The sequence below is a fragment of the Ziziphus jujuba genome, chromosome 3 (genome assembly GCF_031755915.1).
Source record: "Ziziphus jujuba cultivar Dongzao chromosome 3, ASM3175591v1".
NCBI classification, from domain to species: domain Eukaryota; kingdom Viridiplantae; phylum Streptophyta; class Magnoliopsida; order Rosales; family Rhamnaceae; genus Ziziphus; species Ziziphus jujuba.
Genome location: NC_083381.1, coordinates 24,481,509 through 24,509,075, shown reverse-complemented (window position 1 = coordinate 24,509,075; position 27,567 = coordinate 24,481,509). Strand labels below are relative to the sequence as shown.

At 32.7% G+C, this 27,567-nt stretch overlaps 4 protein-coding genes across 4 annotated transcripts; 2 read left to right on the top strand and 2 right to left on the bottom strand.

The window, feature by feature from the left end:
• Nucleotides 1-2,188: 2,188 nt before the first annotated feature.
• Nucleotides 2,189-6,595, top strand: LOC107422999 (protein SIEVE ELEMENT OCCLUSION B). Its single transcript, XM_060815421.1, has 7 exons — nt 2,189-2,359; nt 2,798-2,890; nt 3,793-4,229; nt 4,353-4,441; nt 4,599-4,747; nt 4,894-5,352; nt 5,897-6,595. The coding sequence occupies exons 1-7, from the start codon at nt 2,189-2,191 to the stop codon at nt 6,593-6,595; spliced, it is 2,097 nt and encodes a 698-aa protein (XP_060671404.1).
• A 2,449-nt stretch (nt 6,596-9,044) lies between these two features.
• On the bottom strand, nt 9,045-10,874 carry LOC107423000 (metacaspase-5). Its single transcript, XM_016032505.3, has 2 exons — nt 10,408-10,874; nt 9,045-10,054 (listed from the first exon to the last, which is right to left on the bottom strand). Exons 1-2 carry the CDS (start codon nt 10,751-10,753, stop codon nt 9,078-9,080), a joined length of 1,323 nt encoding a protein of 440 aa, XP_015887991.3. The 5' UTR covers nt 10,754-10,874; the 3' UTR covers nt 9,045-9,077.
• Nucleotides 10,875-15,436: 4,562 nt separating this feature from the next.
• Nucleotides 15,437-19,003, top strand: LOC125423262 (uncharacterized). The gene is made up of 5 exons (XM_060815420.1): nt 15,437-15,601; nt 17,610-17,778; nt 17,943-18,038; nt 18,184-18,253; nt 18,565-19,003. The coding sequence occupies exons 1-5, from the start codon at nt 15,437-15,439 to the stop codon at nt 19,001-19,003; spliced, it is 939 nt and encodes a 312-aa protein (XP_060671403.1).
• An 819-nt stretch (nt 19,004-19,822) lies between these two features.
• Nucleotides 19,823-22,938, bottom strand: LOC107423002 (protein SIEVE ELEMENT OCCLUSION B). Its single transcript, XM_060815419.1, has 8 exons — nt 22,762-22,938; nt 22,520-22,609; nt 22,077-22,295; nt 21,812-21,966; nt 21,594-21,685; nt 21,309-21,451; nt 20,718-21,203; nt 19,823-20,431 (listed from the first exon to the last, which is right to left on the bottom strand). Exons 1-8 carry the CDS (start codon nt 22,936-22,938, stop codon nt 19,823-19,825), a joined length of 1,971 nt encoding a protein of 656 aa, XP_060671402.1.
• Between the last annotated feature and the right edge of the window lie 4,629 nt (nt 22,939-27,567).

Here is a 27,567-nt window from a genome sequence, read left to right as displayed (position 1 = left end):
TGTATTATTTATAGTGATCAATACTATTCTTAGCATTAATCATAAATTTTTTTCTGTTCATATAACGGTTGCTAAAATATAGGCATTAGAAACTTTAAAACTGGTTTGACACTATTGGTCCTATCTTTAAACAAAACAAACTTTTAATATTGGGGCAAAAATGATAAATACATTGATTTTTCAATTGAATAATGTATTATTTATGATTATTTAATACTAATCCTGGATTAGTGAGCGGGCAGCTGCCCCACATTTTTTATTTTATTTTTTGGCTGGAAGGGCAGCTGCCCCACTATCAACTAGAGAAATATGTTCATACATATTAATATATTATATACTTTAATTAACTCGTGTCCCAAAAAAAAAACAAAAAAAAAGACTTTACTTTAAACCTCCTATTTCTAGTTGACTATTGACTTAGCTAGAACCTGCCTTTTAAAAAAAAAAAAAATTTCATTTTAAAAAAATTAAACTTTATATGTGATGAATAGTATGTATGGGTATAAGATACTGAAAGATCATTTGGTTTCAATTCCACATTATTCCGATATAGATCAACCAATGATTTAAATGTGATAATAGTTATTTTTATAATATTAAAATTTTTTCAAAATGATTGATTTTAAAAATATTATAAATAGTATTAAAATTTATACCCAATTAAAAGTATACCGAGAAAAATACTGGGTCTGTAAGAGGATGGATTGTGAAGACTAAGGCCTTAAGTGAGTGGAATTGTGACTACTAGTACAAACAAAATAAAAAAAATAAACAAAGACTTTATTTAAAGCGTCCTGTTTCTACTTGACTAAGAACTTAGTGCCAAGTTATGTCAAATGGATTATGACTACTAGTATAAATAAAATAAAAAAAATAAACAAAGATTTTAGTTAAAACCTCGTGGTTAAAATAAAAAAAATAAACAAAGACTTTATTTAAGGCCTCCTGTTTCTAGTTGACTAAGAACTTAGTGACAAGTTATGTCAAATGGATTATGACTATTACTATAAATAAATAAATAAATAAAAAATAAACAAAGACTTTAGTTAAACGTCGTGACTAAAATAAAAAGAATAAACAAAGACTTTAATTAGAACCTCGTGATTAAAATAAAAAAAATAAACAAAGACTTTAGTTAAAGCGTCCTGACTACTATTATAAACAAAATAAAAAAAAAAATAAATAAACAAGGACTCTAGTTAAAACATCCTATTTCTAGTTGACTAAGAACTTAGTGCCAAGTTATATCAAATCCAACTTCTCCTGTTATTTCTTGTCCATATCTTAATTTATTTCGTTATCATTTTAAAAATTTAAAAATTCAACTTTATATATACATACATATATATATATATCAAAGACTTAAACCAAAATGTTATTAATTATTACATGTGCATAATTACGGGCTGTATGTCTGTTTATATGATGGGTCTCACACAAGTACTATAAATCACAATTTTCGTATAAATTAAAGTTTATTTATTTATTTTTAATTTGGTCAATATCATGAAACTTGTTAGCTTATCTCTATCAATACCTTTCTGTTTCATCTTCTTAATTAGATAAAACCATTAAATGGACGTGAAATAAAGGAACAGTATAAGTTATGGCAGAAAAAAGAGTTCCGACAAAAAAAAAAGAAGGTATTTTCTACTGAACCTTCCTACTGGTTTTGCAAGGAATATTAATTCCACAAAACCCTTGAATTGGTGGTTGATTGCATGGGGCAATATAAAGACAAAATATACATGATGTGTGTGTATATATATATATTTATATATATATACTATTTTCCACTAAACTACAGCAAGTCGATTCCAATATATATTGTATTATTTCACAAAATAATGGGATCAGGTCATCGATCTCCCGAACTTGACTTTTCACCAAAAAACAAAAATAATAAATAAATAAAAAAGTTAATTAACTAGTAATAACGATTAAAATCGAGTGAGAAAATAAAGAAAGACGACTTACAGAACTTGTAATTAACAAGTAATATGTGTAAAGTCTTTTTATATGTTAGCTTTTAGATCTGAATTAATGGGGAAACTCGGTGGTCGAACTAGTTTTGAAGGCTATAAATAGTTCAGCCACGATGTCTAGCAAAACACCAAACTGCCAATATTCTAATTATTAGTAATTTCCTTACTGTCCTAAACACATCTCAACAATTTCTTGCTCAACCATGGAGGCATCACACTTGGCACAGCCTACTAAGGGGAAGTTAGCCCTGCCAACCATATTCTCTGAAGAAAAAATTTCCATGGTAACTCATTGCAATGGAGAGAAAAAGTTGGATGTTGAAAATCTTCTGATTCTAATCGAGAACGTCCTACCAGCTGCAATTGATGTGCAGGTACATACACTTAATTTTATCCGTTTTCTTATAGTTACTTGATTCCGTATGGTTTGTAAAATTGGATTGGATTGTTTTAAATCTAATTTGATCCGAACTAGACTGCAAATAAAAGTAATTGGTATTACACTTAAAATAGTCCGGTCCAATATAAATATATTAAACAGGAATGTTTTTGTTTCTGAACTCTCAATAGCTTAATTAAACTATTATGAAATTGGTCAACTATTCATGTCAATACTTAACGCTGATCATGTGTAAATTTCAATACATGATCGAATGCTCTAATATGATTGATATTGAATCACAACTGATCTTCAAAGTTCATATAAGATATTACAAAGAAATAAGTATGTCAGTTATGTATATCGATACTAGTGTACTTATTAATTAAATTGAGTTTGTTACTAATTAATTACCTATGATGACTTATTGCAGGATAAAGCACACAAGGGAAAAGTGGAATGTAGGCCTGTCGATTCCAATTTTAAATCTCCCTTTTGTACGCTGAAGCAGATTTCCTCGGAACTGGTTGTTAAAATTTTTATATATGTAGTCTATATATATTTCTCCAGTTTAGGAATCCCAGAAAATTTTTTATTCAAGTTATCTATCAATAAGTCACATCGTTACTGAATATAATTGACTTATTATTGATAGATATAACTTGATGCTGGACAAATCCTAGATAAATTTTTACTTAGATAAAAGGAAAACTAATAGTTTATACAATTAGTGTTACATCACGTTGACGTAATAGTTTATGAGCTTTTAGATCGTTTAAAAAGCTGATATTTAAAATTACATTCATGATCTTCTAGATCTTTATATTGTTTATTTTGTCCAAATAAGATTTTAGTATATTTTACTAAATTTATATTTGATCACTAATTAATTTTTAATTCTAAATTCTTAATATAATTTAAGAGCTAATAAAGAAGTATCCAGTATTAAACCATCAAATTAGCTTGATATGAGACTAACTTGTATCCGATACTAAAACCATCAAGTTAGCCGAGATAGGAGATTAACTTATAGTTTATATATACCAAAACCTTGACCGCATTTTTATTAAGCATTTATCTTAGCAAAGTTTCTTTGATACTTAATTGATGATTACATATGTAAAAGCTCGTTTCAATTAGAAGGAAGGTTTTGATAATCTTTTCACTCATGATGATTATTCTTTTCTCCCTAATTTAAGATGAACATTTCTTTGTTCCTGATATTCAAAGTACTCCCAGAAAACAGTATTGGACATTGCCACCTGTTGTCCCCTATAAAGCTTAATTGGTGAATTGTTGACAAATTATATAAAAATTAAAAGACAAACATAAGTTAGAAATTGTTAAAAAGCTAATATGTAACTTTATGTATAATATGTGTGTGTATTATTGAGTTAACCATATAACATGTAGAAATGACAATTGCAGATGGCATGCAAAGCTCCAGGTGAAGTGGATATTGAGAAAACGGCATTGGCAATACTCAACTTGCTGTCAAGCTATTCCTGTGATGCAAAGCTAGTGCTGAGCCTTGCCGCTTTAACGTTGGAGTTTGTGGATTTATTGCGCGTCCTAAAGGACTTAACTGATGGCTCATCTAAGTTACCACGTGAATTTTTCAAGTCCTTGGCAATTTTAAAGCGCTTATCTGGGTTCTCGATCCATGAACATTTAGAACTTGTTAAGCTTAACAATCTCATCAAGAACATTTTACAAGTTACCAGATCAATCTTTGAATTTGAGAAGCTACGTATGCAAAGTCAATCTGCTGATAAACTCTCAACAATTATCCCAAACTATGTCTATTTGACCATCACAAGTATTGTGGCTTGTGCTACTCAAATAACAATTCTCAAAAACAAAGAGTAAGCTTTTATTTTAGTACAAGTATCTAAATGGTACCATACGTAATATTGCCGGTAATTAAAACGAACGAATATGCAGAATTCTATTATATAACAAATATATACATATGGTTTTGATTTCAGGGAAGCGCAAGATCTATCCGATTGGTCTGAAAATATGATGTCTATCCTGAAAGACCTTGAAAAGCGTAAACAAATTTACAATGAACAATGTAAATATTCAGTGCATATATTTTCATAGGAAAACATGAATGTAATTTCACATTCTCACACACTCAATTGGTTGCTTTACATATATAAGACATAGACATGTTAATTTGTGTTGCATTTGTATATACAGCTGAAGAATTAATTTCTCTTTGTTTATAGGGGAGGTGGATATCTATTGGAATCTCTTTTACAGCTTCCAAAATTCTTATGCTGAATCGTCTCTCCAAATAGTAGAGATTCTCAAGCTGCTTATTGGTGCAGAGAATGATGTAAAGCTGCTGCACAGTACAGATGGTTCCACAGTTGAGGTTTGTTTGCATGCTATATAATTTTTTTTTTTTCTTATGGTAAAAAATAAGATATATATCTGAAACGAAGGAAGAACAAATTCTGAAATACCATACTGTTTATGTGGGAATTGGGATGTATAATCAATCTCTTAATGTTCAATCAGGAAATAAAACTCAATATTCTATGGAAGAAGGACGTGCTTTTGTTAATTTCAAGCCTAGATATCTTGGACGAAGATATTGAGATTCTCAAATCGATTTATCAAGGATTAAAAGGCTTCAATTATGAGATCGTATGGATCCCCATTGAGGAGCTGTGGACTGCTGAACGACAGGAAACGCTTTATAAGTGGCAAGCTCATATGTCGTGGTACACTGTAAAGAAGTTTTCATCCATAGCAGGAATAAAATATATCAGGAAGCAATGGCATTTCAAAGGTGAGCCTATTATGGTGTTGATGAATCGACAAGGGCAGGTGGAAAACCTCAATGTACTCCCCCTTATCCCTAAAATGGGAGTAGCGGCCTTTCCCCACATTCCGATGACTCAAGAAAGTACTGAAGCAGTGCAGAGTTGGCTTAGTCTTCTAACACAATCCATGGATCAAAACATTGAAACATGGGTAAAAATCTCATACTTAAAACAAGCACTTTTTTTTTTTTTTTTCCTTTTAAATTAGTACCTTCTATATAATTTTAGGGTGTTATAATCTAGACCTTCAGTTTTAAAACTCACTACCTCAATATAAAACCCTTTGCTTTTATTTGGTGCACATTGAGCCTTTTATATGAACTAAATATTATGATTTTTAGACCCGAATGCAATTGTGACGTATGGGTTGTGATCTTTACAAACTGAACTGAATGTATTACACTTAGCTAGTTAGATGGAGCATCCTAAACATAACTGTTTGTTGGTTGATATTGAAGAATTTGGTAATAATCAGATCAATGTACACCTTCAAAAATAGAAGGCTCAATGTGGTGGGTTTCAAAACCAAAAGCCTATATTGCAATATCCTAGAGTTAGAGGTTACCAAAGTGCAAGTAATTAACCCTCCATTTTTAAGACTTATAATAATAATAATAATAATAATAATAATAATAATCATAGTAGATCAAAATTTTGAGTTCATGTTATTAAAATTTTGGTGAAACTGGATGCAGATCAGTGAGGAAAAGTACATTTTCTTATATGGAGGTACGGATCAACTCTGGATCAAAAAGTTTGAAGGCCACATGAAAAGCATCAGCTTCGGAAACTTTACCAACCAAAAAGAAGGAAACAATACCAACGTGGTGTCCCTTAATTATCAAGAAAATGGAAGGCGCTTTTGGACAATGATAGAAAGCTTCTACTCTCTCTACTCTGTCAAGGCTAAACAGGAAGTCAATAGTACCACCATTTGTGAAACATTTCAAGTACTAGAAAAGCTAATTTCCTACAAAACGGCGAGTAGATGGGCTATGCTTACTAAAGGTTCAACTGTGTTAATTATTGATCATGGTACCAAAATCTTGAGGATGTTGAAGAGGGTTAAGAAGGTAAATCATTTTAGTGGGGACAACTTGGAAATTATATTCAGGGAGTACTATGGAAAGGTCATCAATGAATCATTTGACCACTCTTACCAAGTTGACTACTCAAGCTTAGCCGAAGATATCCCAGGTTCCATGGAATGCATTGTATGTCATAAAAATATGGAGAAATTCACCAGCTTCCGTTGTGGCTATAATTTGATCACTGAGCATGAAAATGAAGCTACCAACAATTATAAGGACAAACTGATAAATGGCATCGATATGATCAACCATGATCAACGCACTGCCAGGGTCATCCAATCGAGGGATTTGCCAATGATGTAGTGCAATCATATATCAAGAATTATTAATCAGTACGCATATTCTATGTATTTGTGCAATAAGGGCCGTCTTTGTTCCGATGGTTGATGCCACCGGATAAGCATGGTAGTCTGGTTTTTTCCATTTGCTTTCCAAGTCCTTGAGCTTTTCTGATTCCTACCCTTGTGTTTTTTCTTTATATGTATGGTTAATTTGTACTAGTTGTTTTGTATGTTCTTGATTCTCTAATAAAAATGGGTTTAACATGTGTTACTGTTATCTAGTTTTGCCTAGTTCTACCATATATGACACACCTTTTTTTTTTTTTTTCCTTTTCATTTTATTTTATTTTTGTTTTTGTTTTTGATTTGATTTGATTTGATTTGATTTTTTTAACCTTTTAATAAACATCCTCTAGAGTTTCGAAGCCATTCAATTTATGACAAAATCGTCAGAGTATAACAGATGCGCGCGGAGGTAACCTCTACGAAACAGTTTCTAAAAGTTCTTCCAAATTAGCAACATTAATTATCACAATAAAAGCTAGCCACATTGCTCAATTGTTAAAAGAAGTGGGCTAGGTAGTAGGTTTTACATTATTCAAAGATTATGTAAGCAGATTAGAAAAGCAGCAGCTTTTTCCAAGGAAGATTAATTGAAAAATTATATATGCCAGGTGGATACAATGGAAATGATTTGGATTTGGGTCTATTTGGTCATTCTATTTGCCTTGGGTTCAATGGTGATTGCTTTTATTAATGGCATGTATGCTGTGTTACCACATTCCCCAGGGCTACCTATTACAAGCTGTATCATTGCCTGGTTTTTGTTCTACTTTACTACCCAGTATTGAAGTATAGGATCGGTAGCGCCATTAAAGAATGAGACATTGGCAGCTACGCACTCCAAATTTTATTGAGATTGATATATTGCATTTTAAAATTATTTTTTTGACAATCTACATCTCAAATTTCTATTTTACTTATACCGTTGATTCATCTGTCAAAAATGCATAATGGAATGATTATGTGTCATGCAAGTGCCTGTCAAGCAAAATTAAATCACATAATTTTACAACTTTTAGGTGACGAAAAATGCATAACAGAAGAAAATGGATTGCTCAAGTTTGCATCAGTTGAAGGAAGATGAAAAGTTATTGAGCCAAAGGTGAACTAGGAAATAGAGAACGAAATGGTGGAAACAGAGGATACAGGGGACAAAACAGAGCAGAAAACAGAGAAGATGAGAATAAGATTACCAACTTTCATTTCCCTTATAAGGAGCAACTTGATTACATTTGTGTTGTTCATATGGAATTAATTGTTCATCTTCAATTGAGATCTAAAGCCATTTGTTTATGCAGAAGAGACAGAGGCTTACAGGAGGCTTGAAAAAAATCTTAAAAAATCTTTTTTGAAAGCCTTAATTATGGATGCGTTATGGACTGGTTTTTGCCGACGATAGAAGACTCTGCTGTTTAAATTAAATTATTTTTTTGGCCGCAAAATTGTAATTGTCGTGTAGATGCTGAAAAAAATATATTATGCTGTATTAATTTGTTTTAAGTTGCTCAAAAGTATGAAAAGAGTAAATATTATATATTTCTTTAGTGTATTTTTTTGAGGAATCGACTTTGATGATTTACAAGTATTCATAACCCTCTCTATTATCCCTTTTCCTTTCTCCCTCTATCCATCCACCCAAAAAATGTATTTACGTAATCTTTAATCAACTTGTCTTTTCTATAAATTGTTTTGATAAAAAGGAATTTGAAAACAAATATCAAGATGTTGGATTTGAAAGATATAGATGAAACGAGTAGCCTAAACGAGGAGTTTTCCATAAGGTATTGTCTAATGGAAGATGCTTTGCAACATTCCTAAAATATATCTTTTGTATATCGTAGTCTTATAAATAATAAATAATCTGGGATCTTTAGGTTTTGATATCTATTTATATTTTACGGCTGCCTTTGTTGAAATTTCTTGTTGCTAAATTAATCAAACAACTTAAAAGAGCTTTGTCCGATTGCTGGCCAGAGACAAACATATAAGATTCGGCTTGGATTGGGATCATGTGCCCATGCCTGTGCTGTTTCCTTAAAATAATTAACTTCGATTCTTACTAAGATTAAAAATTTTTCCTTAAAAACTAATGATCTAAGCGGCCAGCTTAATTAGCCAAGCATACCAGGGGCACTGCCACAAATTCAAGCACAATAGACCAGAATTTCTGCGGCTGTTGAATGGCCAGCCCAGCCTGATCTTCCGGTTGAAACAAAAACATTGCAAGTAGAAAATATGAGCTCAGGTAAAAGTGAAGATGCTACAACACAAGAGGCAAGCTTAGGTTATCCAACAGAGATAATCACATGCTTAGATATAATAATAATAATAACAACAATAATAATTAGTACAATTCAGTACTGATACATATAAATTCTAGGAGAAGATATCACAATATCAGAGGAGTGAAAAGAAACATACAAAATAGACAAAAAGTAGTATCAGAGATGGGCAGCAGAGAGAAAAGGAGCATCGACATCATCATCATTGCAATAGAGGCCAGGTTGCTGAGCGAAACCATCGGTCTTGAGCAATTTCCTAGCCTTCAAAACAAGTTCCCTGTTGGTAATATCATGACCATCTGAGTCAGCAATAATGGTGAGGATTGCATGGCTAAAAGCTCCATGAGGAGCAGCATCTTTTCCTGATGGAATTACATCCCCAGAAATTTGGTCTGTTTGGCAACCACTAATCAGAATCCCACCTTTAGGAAGTCCACGCTTTGATGATGATATTGCTCCGTTATTGTAAGCCTTTTGGTTGCCAATATCGGCCACGGCTTGTGCTGTTAATGCAACTTTTTTTGTATACTCAGCCCTCTCAAGCTTCCGTTGCAGTTTTAGAAACTCTTGAGCTTTGCTTCCCACCAAACCCTGGGACGAGTATCCTTTGCTGCCTCCATTTTCTCCTTCAACGTTGGCGTTGAGCTGGGCTTTGTTTTTGTTCTTGTCCTCGTTCATGAACTTCTTCACCTTAGGACTGACTTCGTCTCCAAAGGTTTTGAACAGGGTCGACCTCAGATTTCCAACATCAACCTCATTCTTGTCTTTTCCCTTTTTCTCATTCAGTATCGCTATGAGACTAGGGAGTGGCAAAGCTCTGTTCTTCACATGGCCATGCCTCCAATATCCATTAATCTCTTTCTCATTTTTCTCTTCCTCTTGTTCTCGCCAATGATTATAGTGGCGGAACTCAGATGGGAACTGGATTCCGCGAGACTTGAATGCAACTTCCATAGAGTGCTGAACGCTGGGTCCACCATCGACATAGCCATAGCTATAGCCATGATGATGCTTTGCGCTGTCGCCTATCTGTTCTTTAGCTCCATCTATCAGACCACCGCTGTGGCATGAATCCGTTACGATTGTGATGCGGCAACCTTCTGGAACTTGGTCTATAATCTCCCTTAAGTCGTCATCTAAAGTTCAAAACCCGACCCAAAAAAAAAAAAAAAGTTATTTGTTTTTCTTTTCTAACTTTTCATGAAGGCGTCAGAGAACCGATACCCAAAAAAAAAAAAGCAAGCTATCGAGTAGGAGTTCTAATTCATTTTTATTACTTAAAACTAAATGTTTAGGATTCTGAGCTTTGAAGTCATGTTAAATTTCCATTTATCTTAAAAACTTAAGATATTCGAAAATAGAATTAAATATATATATATATATATATCAAGCTATGTTAGAAGAAAAAAAAAAAAATGATTGCATATATATATATATATATATGTGTGTGTGTGTACAGGATTTTGATATGTTGGTACAGAAAACAGACCAAATATGAAGTTCATGTCGCAAGGCACCAAGCACTCGTCATAGCCAGTTTCATCATCTTCACCAGTTCCGAGTGGAAAGCGAGTGCCGTGACCACTGTAGTGGATGAAGAGGACGTCGCCGGGTTCGGCTGATGCGACAAGGCGAGTAAATGCATTGTATATGTTTATTCCGGTTGGTTTAGTGTAGGAATCGTCAGTGTCGGTGAGAACGGTGATGTCATCATCAGAGAAACCAAAGCGAGCAACAAGGCATTTTCTAATCTGGTTGACGTCGTTGACGCAACCTTGGAGCTCTACTGTGGTTCCAGGGTAATTGCAACCGATCAGCAACGCCTTCTTTCCCATTTCTCTCTCTTTCTCTCTACTTCACAACTCTTCTGCTTTTGTTTTCGACTTTCAAGTAAATGGAGAATGGAAAATGGCCTTCCTATTTACGTACTCAGATAACCATTGCTATCCCCATATATATATATACACACACACACACACACACTACTGCAGCACTGATTAAATGAAATATGCCAATGAAGCACAAGAAAAAATTTCATAAGACTAGAAGAATATTATAATTTTAAGAAAATGTACAATTCCATTCTTAATTAAAAATATAATAATTAACGACTTACAAACTTCTTTACAGCCTGTCAACGACTTTTTATTAAAAAGAAAGACTCGCAATTTGCCGAACTACTTCAACCAAAAAATAATAAATAAAAAAATAAGAGACTTTTGCATCAAGTTATGAGCATAAAAAATACAGTTTTTTCACATTAGCGTGTTTCATATGAAACTATATATTTAAGTTTCAGTAAACAAAACATAATGAACTCTGACTTTTTCTTTTTCTTTTTTAAAAAAGACTTGACATTAACAATAAATAAATTTAAAAAGACTAAACATTTTTTATAAACCAAAAAGAAAAATAAAAATGCCAATTAAAAATTGGTTAATTCAAACCGCTAAAGTTTCAAGATTGGCTGGGAATAGATAACATTGACGTTAATATTGCTAATGTATTATATATTTTATATGAGTAAATGTAAATTAATAATGCTAGGAAAATAAAAAATTATCAAATTATTTATTAAATGACGTGGCAAATAGAAATGGTATTATTTTATTATTTTGAATAGTTATTTATCCTTTAAACAGCTCATTTATTTATATTTACATTATATATATTAGAGTTAGCATATTAATACATATTCAGATGCACTAAAATTATATACTACCATATATATAAAAAATTGCAAGTAATAAAACTGACCAATATTCTTTCCATCGATCCTAGAAACAACCTAGCTTAATTGAGATATATTAATTGGGAGATCAAGGATCGAAAGATTAAAATAATAATAATAATAATAATAATAATGGAATAAAAAGGTCTAGAAAATTTTAAAATTTTTATAAAACTCTTTTATGGTCAGAGGATAAGAAAGATAATTACAATCGGACGCCTTGGTGTCTCAAGACAACGATGTTAATAACTTACTATCCTGCAGCTAAAGGGGATGGTTAATCCTTACTTTCTAAAATATCTGCCAACCATTTCATTTTTAGCTTCATAGAATTATTAAACAATGCCTACACACTAATCAACAATATACAATATAGAACATAGTACTATATAGTGCATATAAAACACTAAAATTTGACAATATAACATAACACCAAACCTTTACAAAATAATACCAAATTTTTAACAAATTTTTCTAAACCCATAAAATTTCTTTGAATTTTTAAATACACTAAATTTTATAAAAACATTTCTTTGCACAATAAATGCAAATACAGTTATGTATAGGTAAGCATATATAATTTTTGTGTGCAAATATTTTATTATGAATATTTTTCCAAACCCATAAAATTAATTTATACAAAATTAAATATAATAACAACCTTGTTTATCATAACAAAATTAATAAATATTTTTCTTTGATTTAAAACACATCACATACTTTACGAAAAATCTAAATAATACAATAATATAATTTTAGTTGCCCAAACATAAATTGGAAAGTGGATCACTCTCTTGGAAATGCGGATCACTTGAGATCCTCCCTAGGATCGGTTTCTTGATTCACATGAATGCCTAAATGCCTAAAATATCAATAGAACACAATATTCATTAAAATAATATTTTAATAAGTATTTTATGCATAGTTTATTTGGGGGAGCTGACACATACTTTAACTAAAATTAATGATCTATATACCAAATTGAAGTTTATAACATAAAGATCGTGGATCAAGTCTTACCTATGGGAGATCTAATTGGCGGTGATCGGTATTTGACTAGGAAGACTTGAGCAACGTAATGTCCCCAGATCTCATGATCTAGTTAGCATTGGTAAAAAGGACCTCAAATTTGGAACTCGAGGGGGGGGGGGGGGGGTTAGGTGGAAAAGGGTGGTGATTGCATTGGAAACTCACAAGAACCAAGAGAATTGGTGAGCGCACTGTTATCCCAGAAAAATTACTATGGCATTGGTGCATCCAGTGGCCATCGGTTGTCCAATTTGGTGGGAAGGATGACTGTGAAGTGGATGTTTCAGTGGTGGTGGCGACGAGATAAGGGGGTGGTGTAACATCCCACATCGGTTGGAGAGGGGCACACCTCTCCCTTCAAGACGCGTTTTGACAAAACCTTGAGGCCAGGGGGGAGAGAGAGAGTGAACCTTGGGCCAAAAAGGACAATATCTTGATGCGGGTGGTACTGGGCTGTTACAGTGGTATCAGAGCCGGACCCGGATCGGTGTGCCAGCGAGGACGCTGGGCCCCAAAGGGGGAGGATTGTAACATCCCACATCGGTTGGAGAGGGGCACACCTCTCCCTTCAAGACGCGTTTTGACAAAACCCTGAGGCCAGGGGGGAGAAAAGGAGTGAACCTTGGGCCAAAAAGGACAATATCTTGATGCGGGTGGTACTGGGCTGTTACAGTTGGCCAGAGAGAGAAATTGACCGGCAAAGCAAATGGCATGGCTGCTACAAATCATCCCAATCCTGGTGTGTTGCAGGCCGGATTGCCATGACATTTGGCCGGCTGGCTAGTCATGAGGTAGGCTTTGTCATGGACTGGCACATGTACACCGTTGATGGCGGAAGAATGTTGAACACAAGGTGGCCAATTTTTGCTTTCTCTCTCTCTCTCTCTTCCCATATTTCTCTCTCCTCCCATTTTTTTCTCCTTCCTTTACTCCAGATGGGCCAATAAAGGCCTCTTAGGATGCCATTGTGCACTAATGGGATTGGCTAAAATGGAAACATATGGTGCATGTCAATGGGGGCACTGTGAACATGTTATTCACAAGTGTCAAATTATACCCTGTAAAGTCAATCTAAAGAAAAATTAATTAAACTTTATAGAGCTGTAACTTTTCAACCATAAGTCCAAATTAAGCATACCAATGGTCTATGAATTTATATCAATGAGTAATTTACACTAGTATACAAGTCAAAACCAGAGTCCATAAAAATAAAAGGTCAAACTCAGCATTGCTTGATCAGTCTGGACCATAAGTTGTTGTGTCCATAACTTCTTAACCACACCTTTGTTTTAGGCTTGTTACTTGTAAAACCCTGATCCAAGAAAATTTACCCTGAATTTGAATTTTTGATCAAGTTTGATCAAAGTTAACATCGACCAAGTGGATTCCACGGTTGACTTTTTATCGTAGGAGAAATTTCATATTGATCAAGGTATCATGGTAAATTAATCATTGACACGAGTTCATAGATTAGTAGTACGCCTAAATCGGAGCTAAAAGTAGAAAGTTATGGTCAAAATAAGATATGATCGACTGATCAATGAGTCTGGAGTTGGCTTTTTATTTAAATAGGTTTTGGCATTTACCCATATGTTATGTGAAAGTGCTTGTCGATGTGAGTTCGTGGACTGACGGCACGTTTGACTTGGACCTACAGTTGAAAAGTTACAGGCTTGTAAAGTTGTATTTGTCTTTTCCAAAACTAATTTTAACTAGGTAGTAGAATATTGAAGGAGTCTTTAATTTGCAACGCATCATCACTTGGAAGGCACCATGTGTCATGATGAAAAGGATTATGTGTCATAATAGAAATGTGCCATGTGTCACCTTGAATAAGAAATTATTAGTTTTATTTCTTTTCTCTCTTTCCTTTTTCTTTTTCTTTTTCTTTTTCCTTCCTGGGGGAGAAAATAATCCCTCCTCCTCTCTCTCACGTGCACTCCCCTTCTACTTCCTCTCTCTCTCTCTCTCTCTCTCTCTTTCCCCCCTTCTCTCTCCCTTTCCCTCTCGGGTTCCCACCAGAAAGCATGATTTCGGCCCTCTATTGGTTACATGCATCGGACGGGGAGGGAGACGGTGGGAAGTTCGACCGATAGTTGGAAAATCACTGCTAGCTATCATCGGACGAGCCTAGATCCAATCTCTGTCGCTGCGATGCGAAGGCGGTTTTTCGACGATCCAGTCACCCTAGCTTAATTGATCCATTTTCCACCATTTTTGGACCTCCTGAGCTTAATTTTGAAGTCCTTTCAACTCAATTTCCTTCCGTTTGGAAGATATGACAAGTTAAACTTTAGCTAAAACTTTCCAACCATTTTCAAAGCATGCTTGTTTAGCAAGGGAAAAAAATAAAAAATTAAAAAACCACATGCTCTCTACGGGCAATTTTATTATTATTATTATTAATATTTTGACAACATTAGAGGCTTACAGTTGACTTGGATACCAAGCTGCCGCTCAAAGCATTTTAAATATGCAATATAGGTCTGAAATAACAACTATCAAATCTTGGTGGTTCTGGCTTTAATTACTACAGGTCGTAACTCTTTCAAACAACATGGTTCTGATACTTTTTTTTTTTTTTTTTTCATATTCTAAAAATGTAAGAGTCCTAGAATGATCTTTCTCTTCCCTTGAGTGATTGATTTCCTACCTTAATTAGAAATCTCTTGAAACTTATACTTTAATCAGTACATCAAAATGCTAAGGAAGTTTAACTAGGACTCAAGAGGATCCCAATTCAGTCCGCAGAAGAAAAATGGATTGTTCAAGTTTGTATGAGGTGAAGGAAGATGGAAAAGTTTTTAAGCCAATGCAGTACTATGAAACAGAGGATGAGATCGTGGAAACAGAAGAAACAGGGGATAAAACAGAGCAGAAAACAGAGGCCATGAGACTAGGATTACTAACTTTCATTTCCCTTGTAAGAAGCAACTTGATTACATCTGTGTTGTTCATATGGAACTAATTGTTCACCTTCAATTGAGATCTAAAGCTATTGTGTTTATGCAGAAAAGACAGAGGCTTATAGGAGGCTCAAAAAAAATCTTAAAAAATCTTTTTTGAAAGCCTTAATTATGAATGTGTTATGGACTGGTTTTGCCAAGGATGGAAGACTTTGCTGTTAAATTATTTTTTTTTCTGCAAAATTGTAACTGTCGTGTAGATGCTGAAAAAAATATCTTATGCTGTATTAATTTGGTTTAAGTTTCTCAGAAGTATGAAAAGAGTAACTATTATATATTTCTTTAGCGTATGTTTTCTTGAGGAATCAACTTTGATGAGTTTAGAGCGATTCAATACCCTCTCTATTATCCTTTTTCCTCTCTCCCTCTCTCTATCCGCCCAAAAAATGTATTTAGATATACTTCAATCAACTTGTCATTTCTATATATAGTTTTTATAAAAAAGAATATGAAAACAAATACTAGGATGTTGGGTTTGAATGATATAGATGAAACGAATAGTCTAAACGAGGAGTCATCCATAAGGTATTGTCTAATGGAAAATGCTTTGCAACATTCCTAGATTATATCTTTTGTGTATCATAGTCTTATAGATAAGAAATAATCTGGGATCTTAATGTTTCGATATCTATTTACATTTTGAGGTTGCCTTTGTTGAAATTTCTTATTGCTAAATTCATCTAATAACTTGAAAGTACTTTGTCCGATTGCTGGCCAAAGACAAAGATATAAGATTTGGCTTGAATTGGAATCATGTGCCCATATCTGCGGTGTTTCCTTAAAATAATTAGCTTCGCTTCTTACTAAGATTAAAAAAATTTCCTTAAAAAATAATCATTTATGTGGCCAGCTTAATTAGCCGAGCATATCAGGAGCACTACCAGAAATTCAAGTACATTAGACCAGAATTTCTGCAGCTGTTGAATGGCCAGCCCTGCCTGATCTTCGGGTTATAACAAAAATAATGCAAGTAGAAAATATGAGTTCAGGTAAAATTGAAGATGCTACAATAGAAGAGGCAAACTTAGGTTATCCAACAGTGATAATCACATGCTTAGATCCTGCTCTATCTAATGCTGCTGTAAAATGCAAAATTCCTTTTAAGGATAAGTCAGAGCAGCTTCACCTCCTATTGACGCCAACTAACAACATCATCCTCCACATCCACATCATGTCCTTAACTATTAAATCAAATGGATCACTTAACGTTGTCGAAAATATCCTTAAATTAAACTCATCGTTGTTGAGGCAGTATAATAACAACAGTGATTCCCTGACACATATTGCAGCAAGGCTGAAGGATCAATATTGACCTAGAAGTTTCTAGAATTAACTAGTATATTTGATATACTTGGTTGGAAGTAGAGCATTGGAATTTGTGAAAAAAAAAATCTAAAATTGAGGATGAGAGCAAGGACATAGTGGAGAAGTCTAGAAGCTTTGAGTAGGCCAAAGCAACCGACTTTGTCAAGTATAAAAGGAAGCTTTGGCTTCCCTGCTTGGTGAGCTACACAAGTGAGCTCCAAGGAGGCTCTCGGTTGGTGTGAGTGAAAGAGCTACTCAATTGAGTAGAGTAGGCTCCTAGAGAGAGAAAGAGAGAGAGAGAGAGCTCTCATGTTATAGTTAGTAAACAATGTTAGGTGTTTATGTGTTGGTGTCTAAAAGGTTATTATGTGTGTGGGTCCTGCTGCATATATGAGTATTTTATAGTGTGTTTATGTATTTGTTTTTTTTAAATTATTAATATAAGAGAATTGATTTATTTTCTCCCCTAACAAAGGCTTGGCCATTTCAACATGGCAAGATTTCATATCCATTATGTAAAGTCTTTCTATGTGGAGATTGAGAGTGAAGTAGAACGGACACAGATTTTGCTGCAGATGAAAAATGATGGAAAGGACACTGCTATTCACGAGGCTGTTCTGTATGATCATATTTATGTGGTAAATTTTTTACTTTGTGAAGATGGTGACTTTTCATACTATTCTAATTCTACTGGTGAGACTCCACTTGGCTGCTGAAAGAGAGAATGCTTTCCTGGTTTCTCATATACTAGAATTGTGTCCATCACCTGCTCAAGGTGGTCCGAATGGAAGAACTGATCTTCATGCTGCAGTACTTTATAACAATGAAGGTTAGTATAACTAATTGTAAACTAGTACTAAATTCTTTAATATTCTGTGAAATAGCAAAATAAAGAATGTAATTAACTTTGAGCCTCTTATGTATAATTTTTTAATTTTTATTGCGGTGGGAGTTTGTTTCCTAACAATTAGACATATATGTGAACTCTTGTAGGGATGACACAAAAAATACATGACAAAAAGGTAGCTCTCATCATAAAAGAAGCAGACAACCAAGGCTGGACTGCATGGAATTATGCTGCCTACTTTGGTTAGCATGGAATGGTAAAAATGTTGCTAATATTTGATGTATCTGTGGCCTATATTTGCGGACAAAAGCAGCAAGAAGGCGGCCCTTCATATTGCAGCTAGCAAGGGTCATATAACAATGATAAAAGTGATTAATATTTGTCCAGATTGTAGCAAATTGTTGACAACAGAGGCTGGACTGTTTTCCATTTTTCAGTTGACAATAGTGACAGAATTGTGAGTGCCATGCTTGAGTTTCCTTGTCTTTGCAACCTTTTAAATCAGAAAGATAAGGATGGAAACACACCTCTTCATCAAATTGTTTCTTCTCATAGAACCATATACTGTCACATTAAGAGTGACAGAGTCGATAAGTTGGCCTCCTCTTGTCTTATTTTTGAATTTCCCTTGTAGAATGCTTAGTCCCAAACATAGCATAAGCAAATTTTCTAGTGAAAGAAATTTGACTGGAGACTATTTGTTCACTTGTAGTTGATCAATTTTGTTCATGATGAGATTCTAAACTAACAATATTAATTATCTTACAGAGAAGTTGTAAAGCAATTGGAAAAGTTTAGAGCTAGATGTTTTCGTTCCATTATCTACATGGAAGATTGTGAGGCTAGACAGAATGAACACAAAAGTGTAATCTCTGAAATCGAAAATTCCCAAGAATCCCATCTGATAGTAGCTGCACTCATAGTAACTGTCACATTCGTGGCGGGCTTCACCATGCCTGGTGGATACAATGGCAATGCAATTCTAGCAAGAAAAACAGCTTTCCAAGCATTTATGATTATAAACCCAGTAGCCATGGTACTCTCCATCTCAGCTGTATTCATCCACCTAAGCTTGGTGCTAGTAGACGGCAAGACAATGTTCGTTGTGAATTTTGGATCGGCCCAGTTGGTCATTCTATTTGCCATGGGATCAATGGTGATTGCTTTTATAACAGGCACATATGCTGTGTTACAACATTCCCCATAGCTAGCCATAAGCACTTGTAGCATTGCCTGCTTTTTCCTCCTCCTTTACCACTGCGAATTGAAGTATAGGATCAGCAGTGGCATTAAAGCATATGGACAAGTAATTGTTGACAAGGTTGCTCCTGCTTGGATTCTGAATATGTAATATAACAGTTCCAGTATATTTGAGACCTAATGGTATTTGGTTCTTCCAACCCTTTCTGTTCCTTTCATTTTCCCATCTAATCAAACATATTTTAACAACAAAGGATAATTGTCATCAGTGGTGATTATCATAGAGGACTCCATATCCCATATAGCAATTTGGCTGTCCCCATTCCTATTTGACCGCTGATAGAATCCCAACTCATCTTAACAAGTAGTAATTTTTTTTACTTGGTTTTTTTTATTTCTTTACTAATGTTTTTTAAATGGGATGGCATCATATCAATAGTAGATACATATGAAGGCAAAAAAAAAAAAAAAAAAAAAAAATAGACAGAAGATATGGATCTATCCGAATATGATTAAACAGGAAAAAAAAAGAAAAAGAAAAAAAAAGAAAAGGAACTGAAAACAAGCACTTTTATTCAAAATGAGTACAAATTAAACAGCCATAGCTGTAAAACATTAAAACAAAATGAAGAAGATAAATAACGAAACAAACAGGTTCCAAATACACTAATCCGTGGTAGGCATGAAAATCAATGTACCATATGCATGGTAATTAAGAATTAGATGACCTTTTATTGTAGAAATTTTCTTTTTTCTGAACCAAATATATTTAAACAGGAAGAATGCATTGATGATCGATCTGATTGGGAATTAGCTAGACTTGGGATTAACCATCAACGTGGTTTGCGTTAACTGGAACTTGATCCGTGCTGTTGATGCACTTATAGCTGATGAATATCTGCATTTGATGTTTACATATGGAGCAATATTTCAGGGTGCTTAGGATATTATTATTGGCAGCTACTCCTGGGATATCAATCCGGCAAGAGTGGCCAAATTTCTCAATCACTTCGTTATAGTACTCCTTGAATTTGATTTCCAAGTTCTCCACGCGGCCCTTCTCTCGTAAGAGCTTCTTCACAGCCCTCAAGATTTTTGTACCATCATCAGCAACTATCACGCTTGACCCTTTAGTCAGTATAGCCCATCGGCTCTCTGTTTTATAAGAAAGTAGCTTTTGGAGTACCTGTCCTGTCTCATGTCCGCTACTACCATTGTTCACCTCCACAGAGTAAAAGCTTTCTATGCGGGTCCAGAAGCCTTCGACTTCAATTTCGAGTTTTTCTTCGTCGACAAACAACCCATCGTTTCCTAGCTGAAGCAAACTTACGGGGTTTTCTGCTGTAGATTTGACATCGGTTACTTTGGTCTTGAACTTTTGGATCCAGTCGTGGTCGGTACCGCCATAGAAGAAAATGTAGTTGTCCTTTTTGATCTGTTTAAAAATAATGTTAACAATCATCAATATCTATATTCAAATTAAACTTTAAATAAATTATTTGATGGACATGAATATCAATTCAGATTTCAGATGCATGGTATGCCACAGAAAATACAGTTAAAATTGAAATATTTGAGTTTCATGGCCATGCTGAATTATATAATCATTTGTTTCGATGGCTGTAAGACATATATAATGATTAACTAACTTACGAATCAAAACTCAAAGTTATATTATGATTTAAAAATAACATGATATTAAAACTCTAATAAGTACTTACGCAGTCATCCAATGGAGTGTCTTTGTTTGGATCATCAATATTGTTTTTGGTTACGAGACTAAGCCAGTTCTTTATTTTTTGTTTATTAATCTTTTCGGCTGCCTCAGTGAAAGGGAATGCTTGCATTCCCCATAAACGAATCGTGTGGATTGCATTTGGGTTTTCCACTTTCCCCTGTGAGTTCATCAACACCAACAAAGGCTGACCATTGTATTTCCACTCCTCCTTGATGAACTTGATACCTGCTATGGGTGAAACAAACTGTACAACGTGCCATGGCATTTGGTCACGCTTTTCCACAAACACATTGCGTCGTTCAGGAGTCCATTGTTCCTCAATTGGGATCCACACGATATTATAAGTATTGAATTTTTCGTGTAATTCATTGTAAATTTTTTTGAGAATTGCAATGTCGCGTTCTGAGATGTCTGTGCTCGAAATTAACAAAAGCACATCTTTCCTCTTTAGGATATCCATGCTTTCACCCTGTTTGATTAATTAATTAGTTGATGAACAATTAATTAAAATGCCAATTTTTTTTATTTTTTTTTGGTTTGTTTATTCAAAATTTATTCTAACAAGAAACAAAACCTTAGGGGAGTTCTTAATGTGGAGAGGATGAGCTTCGTTCTCGGCGTAAATCAGCAGCTTCAGAATCTCCACTACTTTGTTTGGAGATTCAGGACATAAATTTCCAACAGTGTTAACGAGTTTTGAATACACCTCAATTTCCCCTGCACACAGTAATAAAAGTAAAAGGACATTATATTAATTGATATCTTTGAACTAATTAAAATTTGTTCGCTGCATGCCTTTTTTTTTTTTTTTTTTTCCATATAATTGAAATTAATTAATTGGAAATTGGGAAATTCTAACTTTGTTGCTGGCAAACTCGTTTCTGCCTTCTAAGTTCTTCAAGGATAGAGATGAGATTGTGAGTCCATTGGGATAAATCCAGTGGCTTGCCCCTGAAAATAATCAAATTAGTTAAACAATGCATATAATATGCATGCAGAAAATGGAGACAATAATAATAATAATAATTAATTAGATGACTATAATAATAACTTTTACATATATAATTATAAACTTACTCTTCAATTTTGAGGATTGAGATTTGAGTGGCACAAGATACAACAGCCATGATGGTCCAATGCACATGTGCTGAAAGTTCGGGTACAATAGTATCTGAACTAGAAATGTATAATTGGGAACGGAGCTTCTCCAGCTCAAAGATGCATCTGGTGACCTGCAATATGATGCTGATCAGATTCTTAAGCTGAGAAAATGCTCGCTCAGAAGGACTCTCGCTTTCAGCTGAGGCCAGAGGAACGCGCTTCAAGATGGCCATGGACTTGCATATTTCTCAGGCAAATAATTAGATGGCTGGTGATGATCCTGATGATCAGCGAATTCCATCCCTCTGAGGCTCCAGAATTCTCCAAATTCCAAACTCAAAGCAGCGACACTTAGAGCTAGCTTTGCATCCGGTGGATAGCTTGATACCGATTGCAAGTTGAGTATTTCCACCGCCGTCTTCTCAATATTAATCACTTCACCCGGCGCCTTGCATGCCATCTGCCAGTTATTTTACACATCCAGAAATTATCACGTACAAATTACATTAATTTATTTGTAATTACATTAAAAAAAGGGCAATTAATATTTATAATTAAAACATGATCATCTGCCATTATTTTAATATTGCATGCATTCATATTTACACGTGCATTTATATTTACAATTACATAAAGACCAGCAATTAATAATTCATAATTGAAACATGATAGATTAATATTAACCAGTTCTTGCGAAATCTTCTTCAGTGAGCATAAGGGTGACTTGAAGCTATGTGGAAGCTCAGGTGTAATGTTTCCCTGCTGCTCTTGAGGCTGCAATATATGAAGGATTCATCAAAAAAAAAAAAAAAAAAAATCAACTAATTAATTATGAATCAGTTAATAAAAACCAAACTAGGACTGCAAATTTCAGTTACATATATATATATATATATACTGAATATAAATACATGATATACGCATACCTCTTCAGGAATCGAAGCATATATAATGTTGTCGACCAGATTCAAGAGTGAATCAACATCCAACTTCTTGTTACCGGTCATATTGTCGATGTTCAGGTAAACTTTCTCATCGGTGATGGCTGCAGGCAGGGTGATCAGGTTTCCGGTTGGAGGTTGTGCTGAGCATGGGGAAACCATGGTTATGGGGAATGGAGTACTACTGTATTAGCACAAGAAGAACGCAAGAAAAAAAAAAAAAAAAATATATATATATATATATATATATATATGGTAGGGATAGAATGAGATTGAGGAAGATGCTAATTGATTAGATGGGGTTTTGTGCTTTGTGGCCTAATATCGATGGACTATTTATAGCCCACCCAATGGCTTCCATTCAGATCTAGAGAATATTATAGAAAGACTTGAATTGAAGGTTATTTCTTAATTGCAAAAAAGTCTTCTAAGTTTTATAATAAAATTAATAAATTATTATAGCACCCATATCACATGGATACATTTATATATATACACACAATTTATATTTTGAGGGAGATAGAAAATACAGTATATACACACAATTTATATTTTGAGGGAGATAGAAAATACAGAATTTTTAAGTCAGCTTATAAGTATGTATGAACACATGCATAGTTAATTATGAGTTGTGATTCATATATCGATTCCGTTTATGTTTTAATTTTGTGTATGCATATATACCATTTGATTGATTACCAATTACCAACTTATTGGGGGACACCATTTCTCTTTCCTATTGATCTTTTTACATGAACTATAATTTTTCTTTTTTTAGCTATACTAAGGTTATTGCCATTGAGGTAGTTTTCAAAAGAACTTTAGGTTTACAATGAAGCCCTTACCAAGGATTCCAAGCGCTAATAATGCCTATTATAGTGCATGTAAGGCGTTCCTTGCCTTTTTAAATCCAGAATCATGAATAATAGAATTTATGTTAGGATATTTGTGTGTGTATGTATTTGAGTAATATTTTTTGTCTTCCAAATTACGGTCATTTTTGTCAAGTAATCACTACAAAATATTAGACAATAGCTATAAATTCTCTTCATCAACAGTGACAATTAATTGGTGTATCCCTTACATTTATATTTATAATATTGTGGGTTTGGGATATGTCTCCTTGCTCTTTAGATTAGAAATTTGTTGCAATGATTAAAAAAAAAAAAAAAATTATGGCCATTTTTATTTTTTGTTTTTCATTTTTCATTTTTTTTTCTCCTTCTTTTATTATCATAGCCTTCAAGTTCAACCAACTTACATCTTAAAATATCGCGAAATTCAGGTTTGGAGATGGATGTCTAGTCCTATTAATATTTCATGAAATAGTATTAATATTGAATTCCCACAATACAAAAAGAGCTCTTCTAGTACTCCCTTGTGTATAGAATTCAACGATTGAAAGAGAGATATTAGAATTAATTAGTCGTTTTTCAAGGTTTCCATTGAAGCAAGAAGTTTTATTGCTCATCTCACTTTTTATTTTTTTATTTTTTTTTAATCTCTACTTTTACATGTGATCTACACCTGCACATTTTGTTGCATGATGAGGAACATCTTTCCGAAAATAATGAAAAAATAATAATTAAAGAAAATGACTATATAAAATTCTTGGTCAAACATTTCAATAAATTCAATTCACTTAATCACATTAACTGCAGCCATATAAAAATTAACGATCGATTTTATTAAAAAAATATTATTTACTATCATTTTTTTGGTCAAAATTTTATTTATTGTCATCGTTGATGGAATTATGATTAGCTTCGGGTTGTTTTTGGTTATGAAAGAATCAACAAAAGCTCTGCTAAAGCAATATTCAATTTTTATAATAATCTAATTAATGTTTGGCAAACTATTATTTAAAAATTGTTAAAAGTTATAAAATTAGAATTTGAGTGTTCGGTTAAAAAAATAAAAAAACCTAAGCTCACATTATTTTAATTTTTTGTTACGATATTTATGTAAAATAAAAATGATAAAATGAGTTTTTTATTTTAGAATTTAAAAGCATGTTTGGCAAAATGTTTGAAAATATTCCAGAAAAATGATAAAGTTGTGTTTGATAAGCATTAAAAGTGATATAATACGTGAAAAAAAAAATATTACTGAAAATTATAAAATTATACATATCAGTTAAATAAGAGATATATTAGTTGAATTTGAATTCTTTCATGCACAATGTAGATATGAAATTCTGAAAAAATTAACTATTTTTTTTTTTTGATCAAAAAATTAACTATATGTTGTCCCTTCTTATTTTGGATTTGCCTTTTTTTTTTTTTCCCCTTATTATTATTGCAGTTAAAAGTGGTGAAGACTGATGGTACTTATCCTGTAAAAAATGTCCAAAGAAAGTTAGCCTTATTGGAACAAGATTTTATTGTGAAAAATGTGACAAGTTTGATTCCACGGGAACTTTTAGATAGAATAAATATCATTCTTTTGTTCCCATTCATATGAGTTTTAATTAGCTTTTTCACATGTCATTTTATCAAACTTGTGGTGTATTGACTGGGACCAAAATCCAGTTCAGAGTTATTGATGGTACTGGTAGTGCTCCTTTTTTGTTGTGAGATTATGAGCGTTTACAATATTTGGTAAAACTACAAACAATTTGAGAGATTAGTTGGTAGATGTAATTTTCTTGACAATTGGAATTATATAACTATAAACCTTTATATACATGAATGTTATAGTACTTAACGGTTTTTCAAAATCATTCCAATCACAACCTATGATATTAGTGAGCATAGTAAAGTCTATACAGTCATGAGATTGCCTAACAACAATGAACTTATAACAAAACATGCTTTAAATTCTTATGAAATAAATCAGATTAGTGTGAAGTAAATTAATATAATATATATATATATGTTCTTTATAATATTGTCTTCAATATTTATTATATTTTTATTATTTATGATCACAAAAAATAATATTGTTAGGCTAATAATGGCCTTTCTCGATTTGAAAACATAAAAAATAACAAAATATTAATTTTTTAAAAAAATAATATTTTTTCATGCTTTTTATCAATTTTTATCACTTTTTTTTTAATTTTTTTTATAATTTTTATTGAATAACACTTGATGGGTTTATAAATAACTTTTATTCTTATTTTCAAATTTATTCTTATACTTGATGTGTTTATAATTATTTTTTATTATTATTTTAAATTTTATTCTTATACTTGATGGTTTTATGACAATAATAATAATTAATAATAATAATAAAAATAAAAATAAAAATTTATTATTATTATTATCATCATCGTCACAAAGCATTCAAATGGTCAATTTTTGTGTTAAATGTATTAGACGTTTGATTATAATTTTTTTTAACTTATTATCAAAATAATATATTGTAATTATGCATGTGTACGGTTTCATAATTAATATAAAATAAAAAAGTGGCAATTTGTATAAATTAAATAAATAAAATATATTGATCACATTAATTATTAATTCCTTCCCAAAAAAATTACTAATTAAATATGAAAGCAAATGGGAACGCTAGCTCAGAGATCTTCGTTATATATTCTTAAAAGAAATAAACTCAGATCTCTTGGCTTTGATATTAGCTAGCTGGACAATTAATGTATATATTTACATCAGCATATGCAAAGTCGACGTGGGTAGTAACGTATATCAATTTAGAAGATATATCATTAAAAAGATCATGAAAGATATTATTTTCATTTTTATTTATTTATTTAATTTTTTTTTTTTGGGGGGGGGGGGAATAGAGATCATGAGAGAGTTTTCAAGCAAAAATGTGGAAGCTGGACTAGCCACTTGAAACTTTGCTTTTGAACATCATGATTGAAATGTTGAATTTTACATGAACTACCTGTAGAAGAATTTTATAGTCTATGTGACAGAAAAGTTGAAAGAACTTTGTGCTTATATGATATAGAGTTCCATTTCATAGACGATTAATTTAAAAATTAAGTTTCCAATAATTCTAATCAATATTAAATAGTCTATCTATTTATCATATCTTGTTCTAATCAATATATATATATATATATATATATAAACGTCTAGATCATTATTTTTTATCAATTTGTGCAGGCATACCTCGCACTAGCTTTTTATTTTTTAACAATGAAAAGTAGCTTCGTTTGATTGACTACAAATGGGAATGCAAGATTATATATCTTAATTTTCTTTTTATATTCTTTAAAACAACCAAATCATCATCAGAGATATTCCTGGATTTAGATCTTATATACGACTTTCCATGAGCTGTACATTTTCTGATATTTCTTTCTTGCTTGTTTAATGAAAGACCAGTGATGTCTTGATCACATATGGTCCGACGCACGTCATGAGTTCTGAAGTACTTAGATAAAATAATTACGCTATTACTTTCTTTTATTTTCAGGCATAAACATTAATTTCAAAAAAACTAGACTTGTACTTTTATCCCCCACCACCCCCCCTCCCCCTCCCCCAAAAAAAAAGAAAAAAGGACCTCACTACACGCTTCCCACGTTTGTGGAGAACAATTTTAAAATTGATTATATATTTATATCACCTAAATTTAGATAATGTAATTCTATGCTATATAAGCAATCCATATTCACTTTTAGAGATGTTATAAGAATTTTTTTAATGTTGAGATTTAAAAATGCATTTTTCTTTTTTGTCCACATATAGGTAACTTTATCCAAATAGGGACTTAGGTGGGAAGAATTTCCAATTTATTTTGTGTGAAAGTTTACTTGATAAATATTGAACAAACAATTAATTAATCATGTATCAGTTATCTTTCTTTTTAAATATG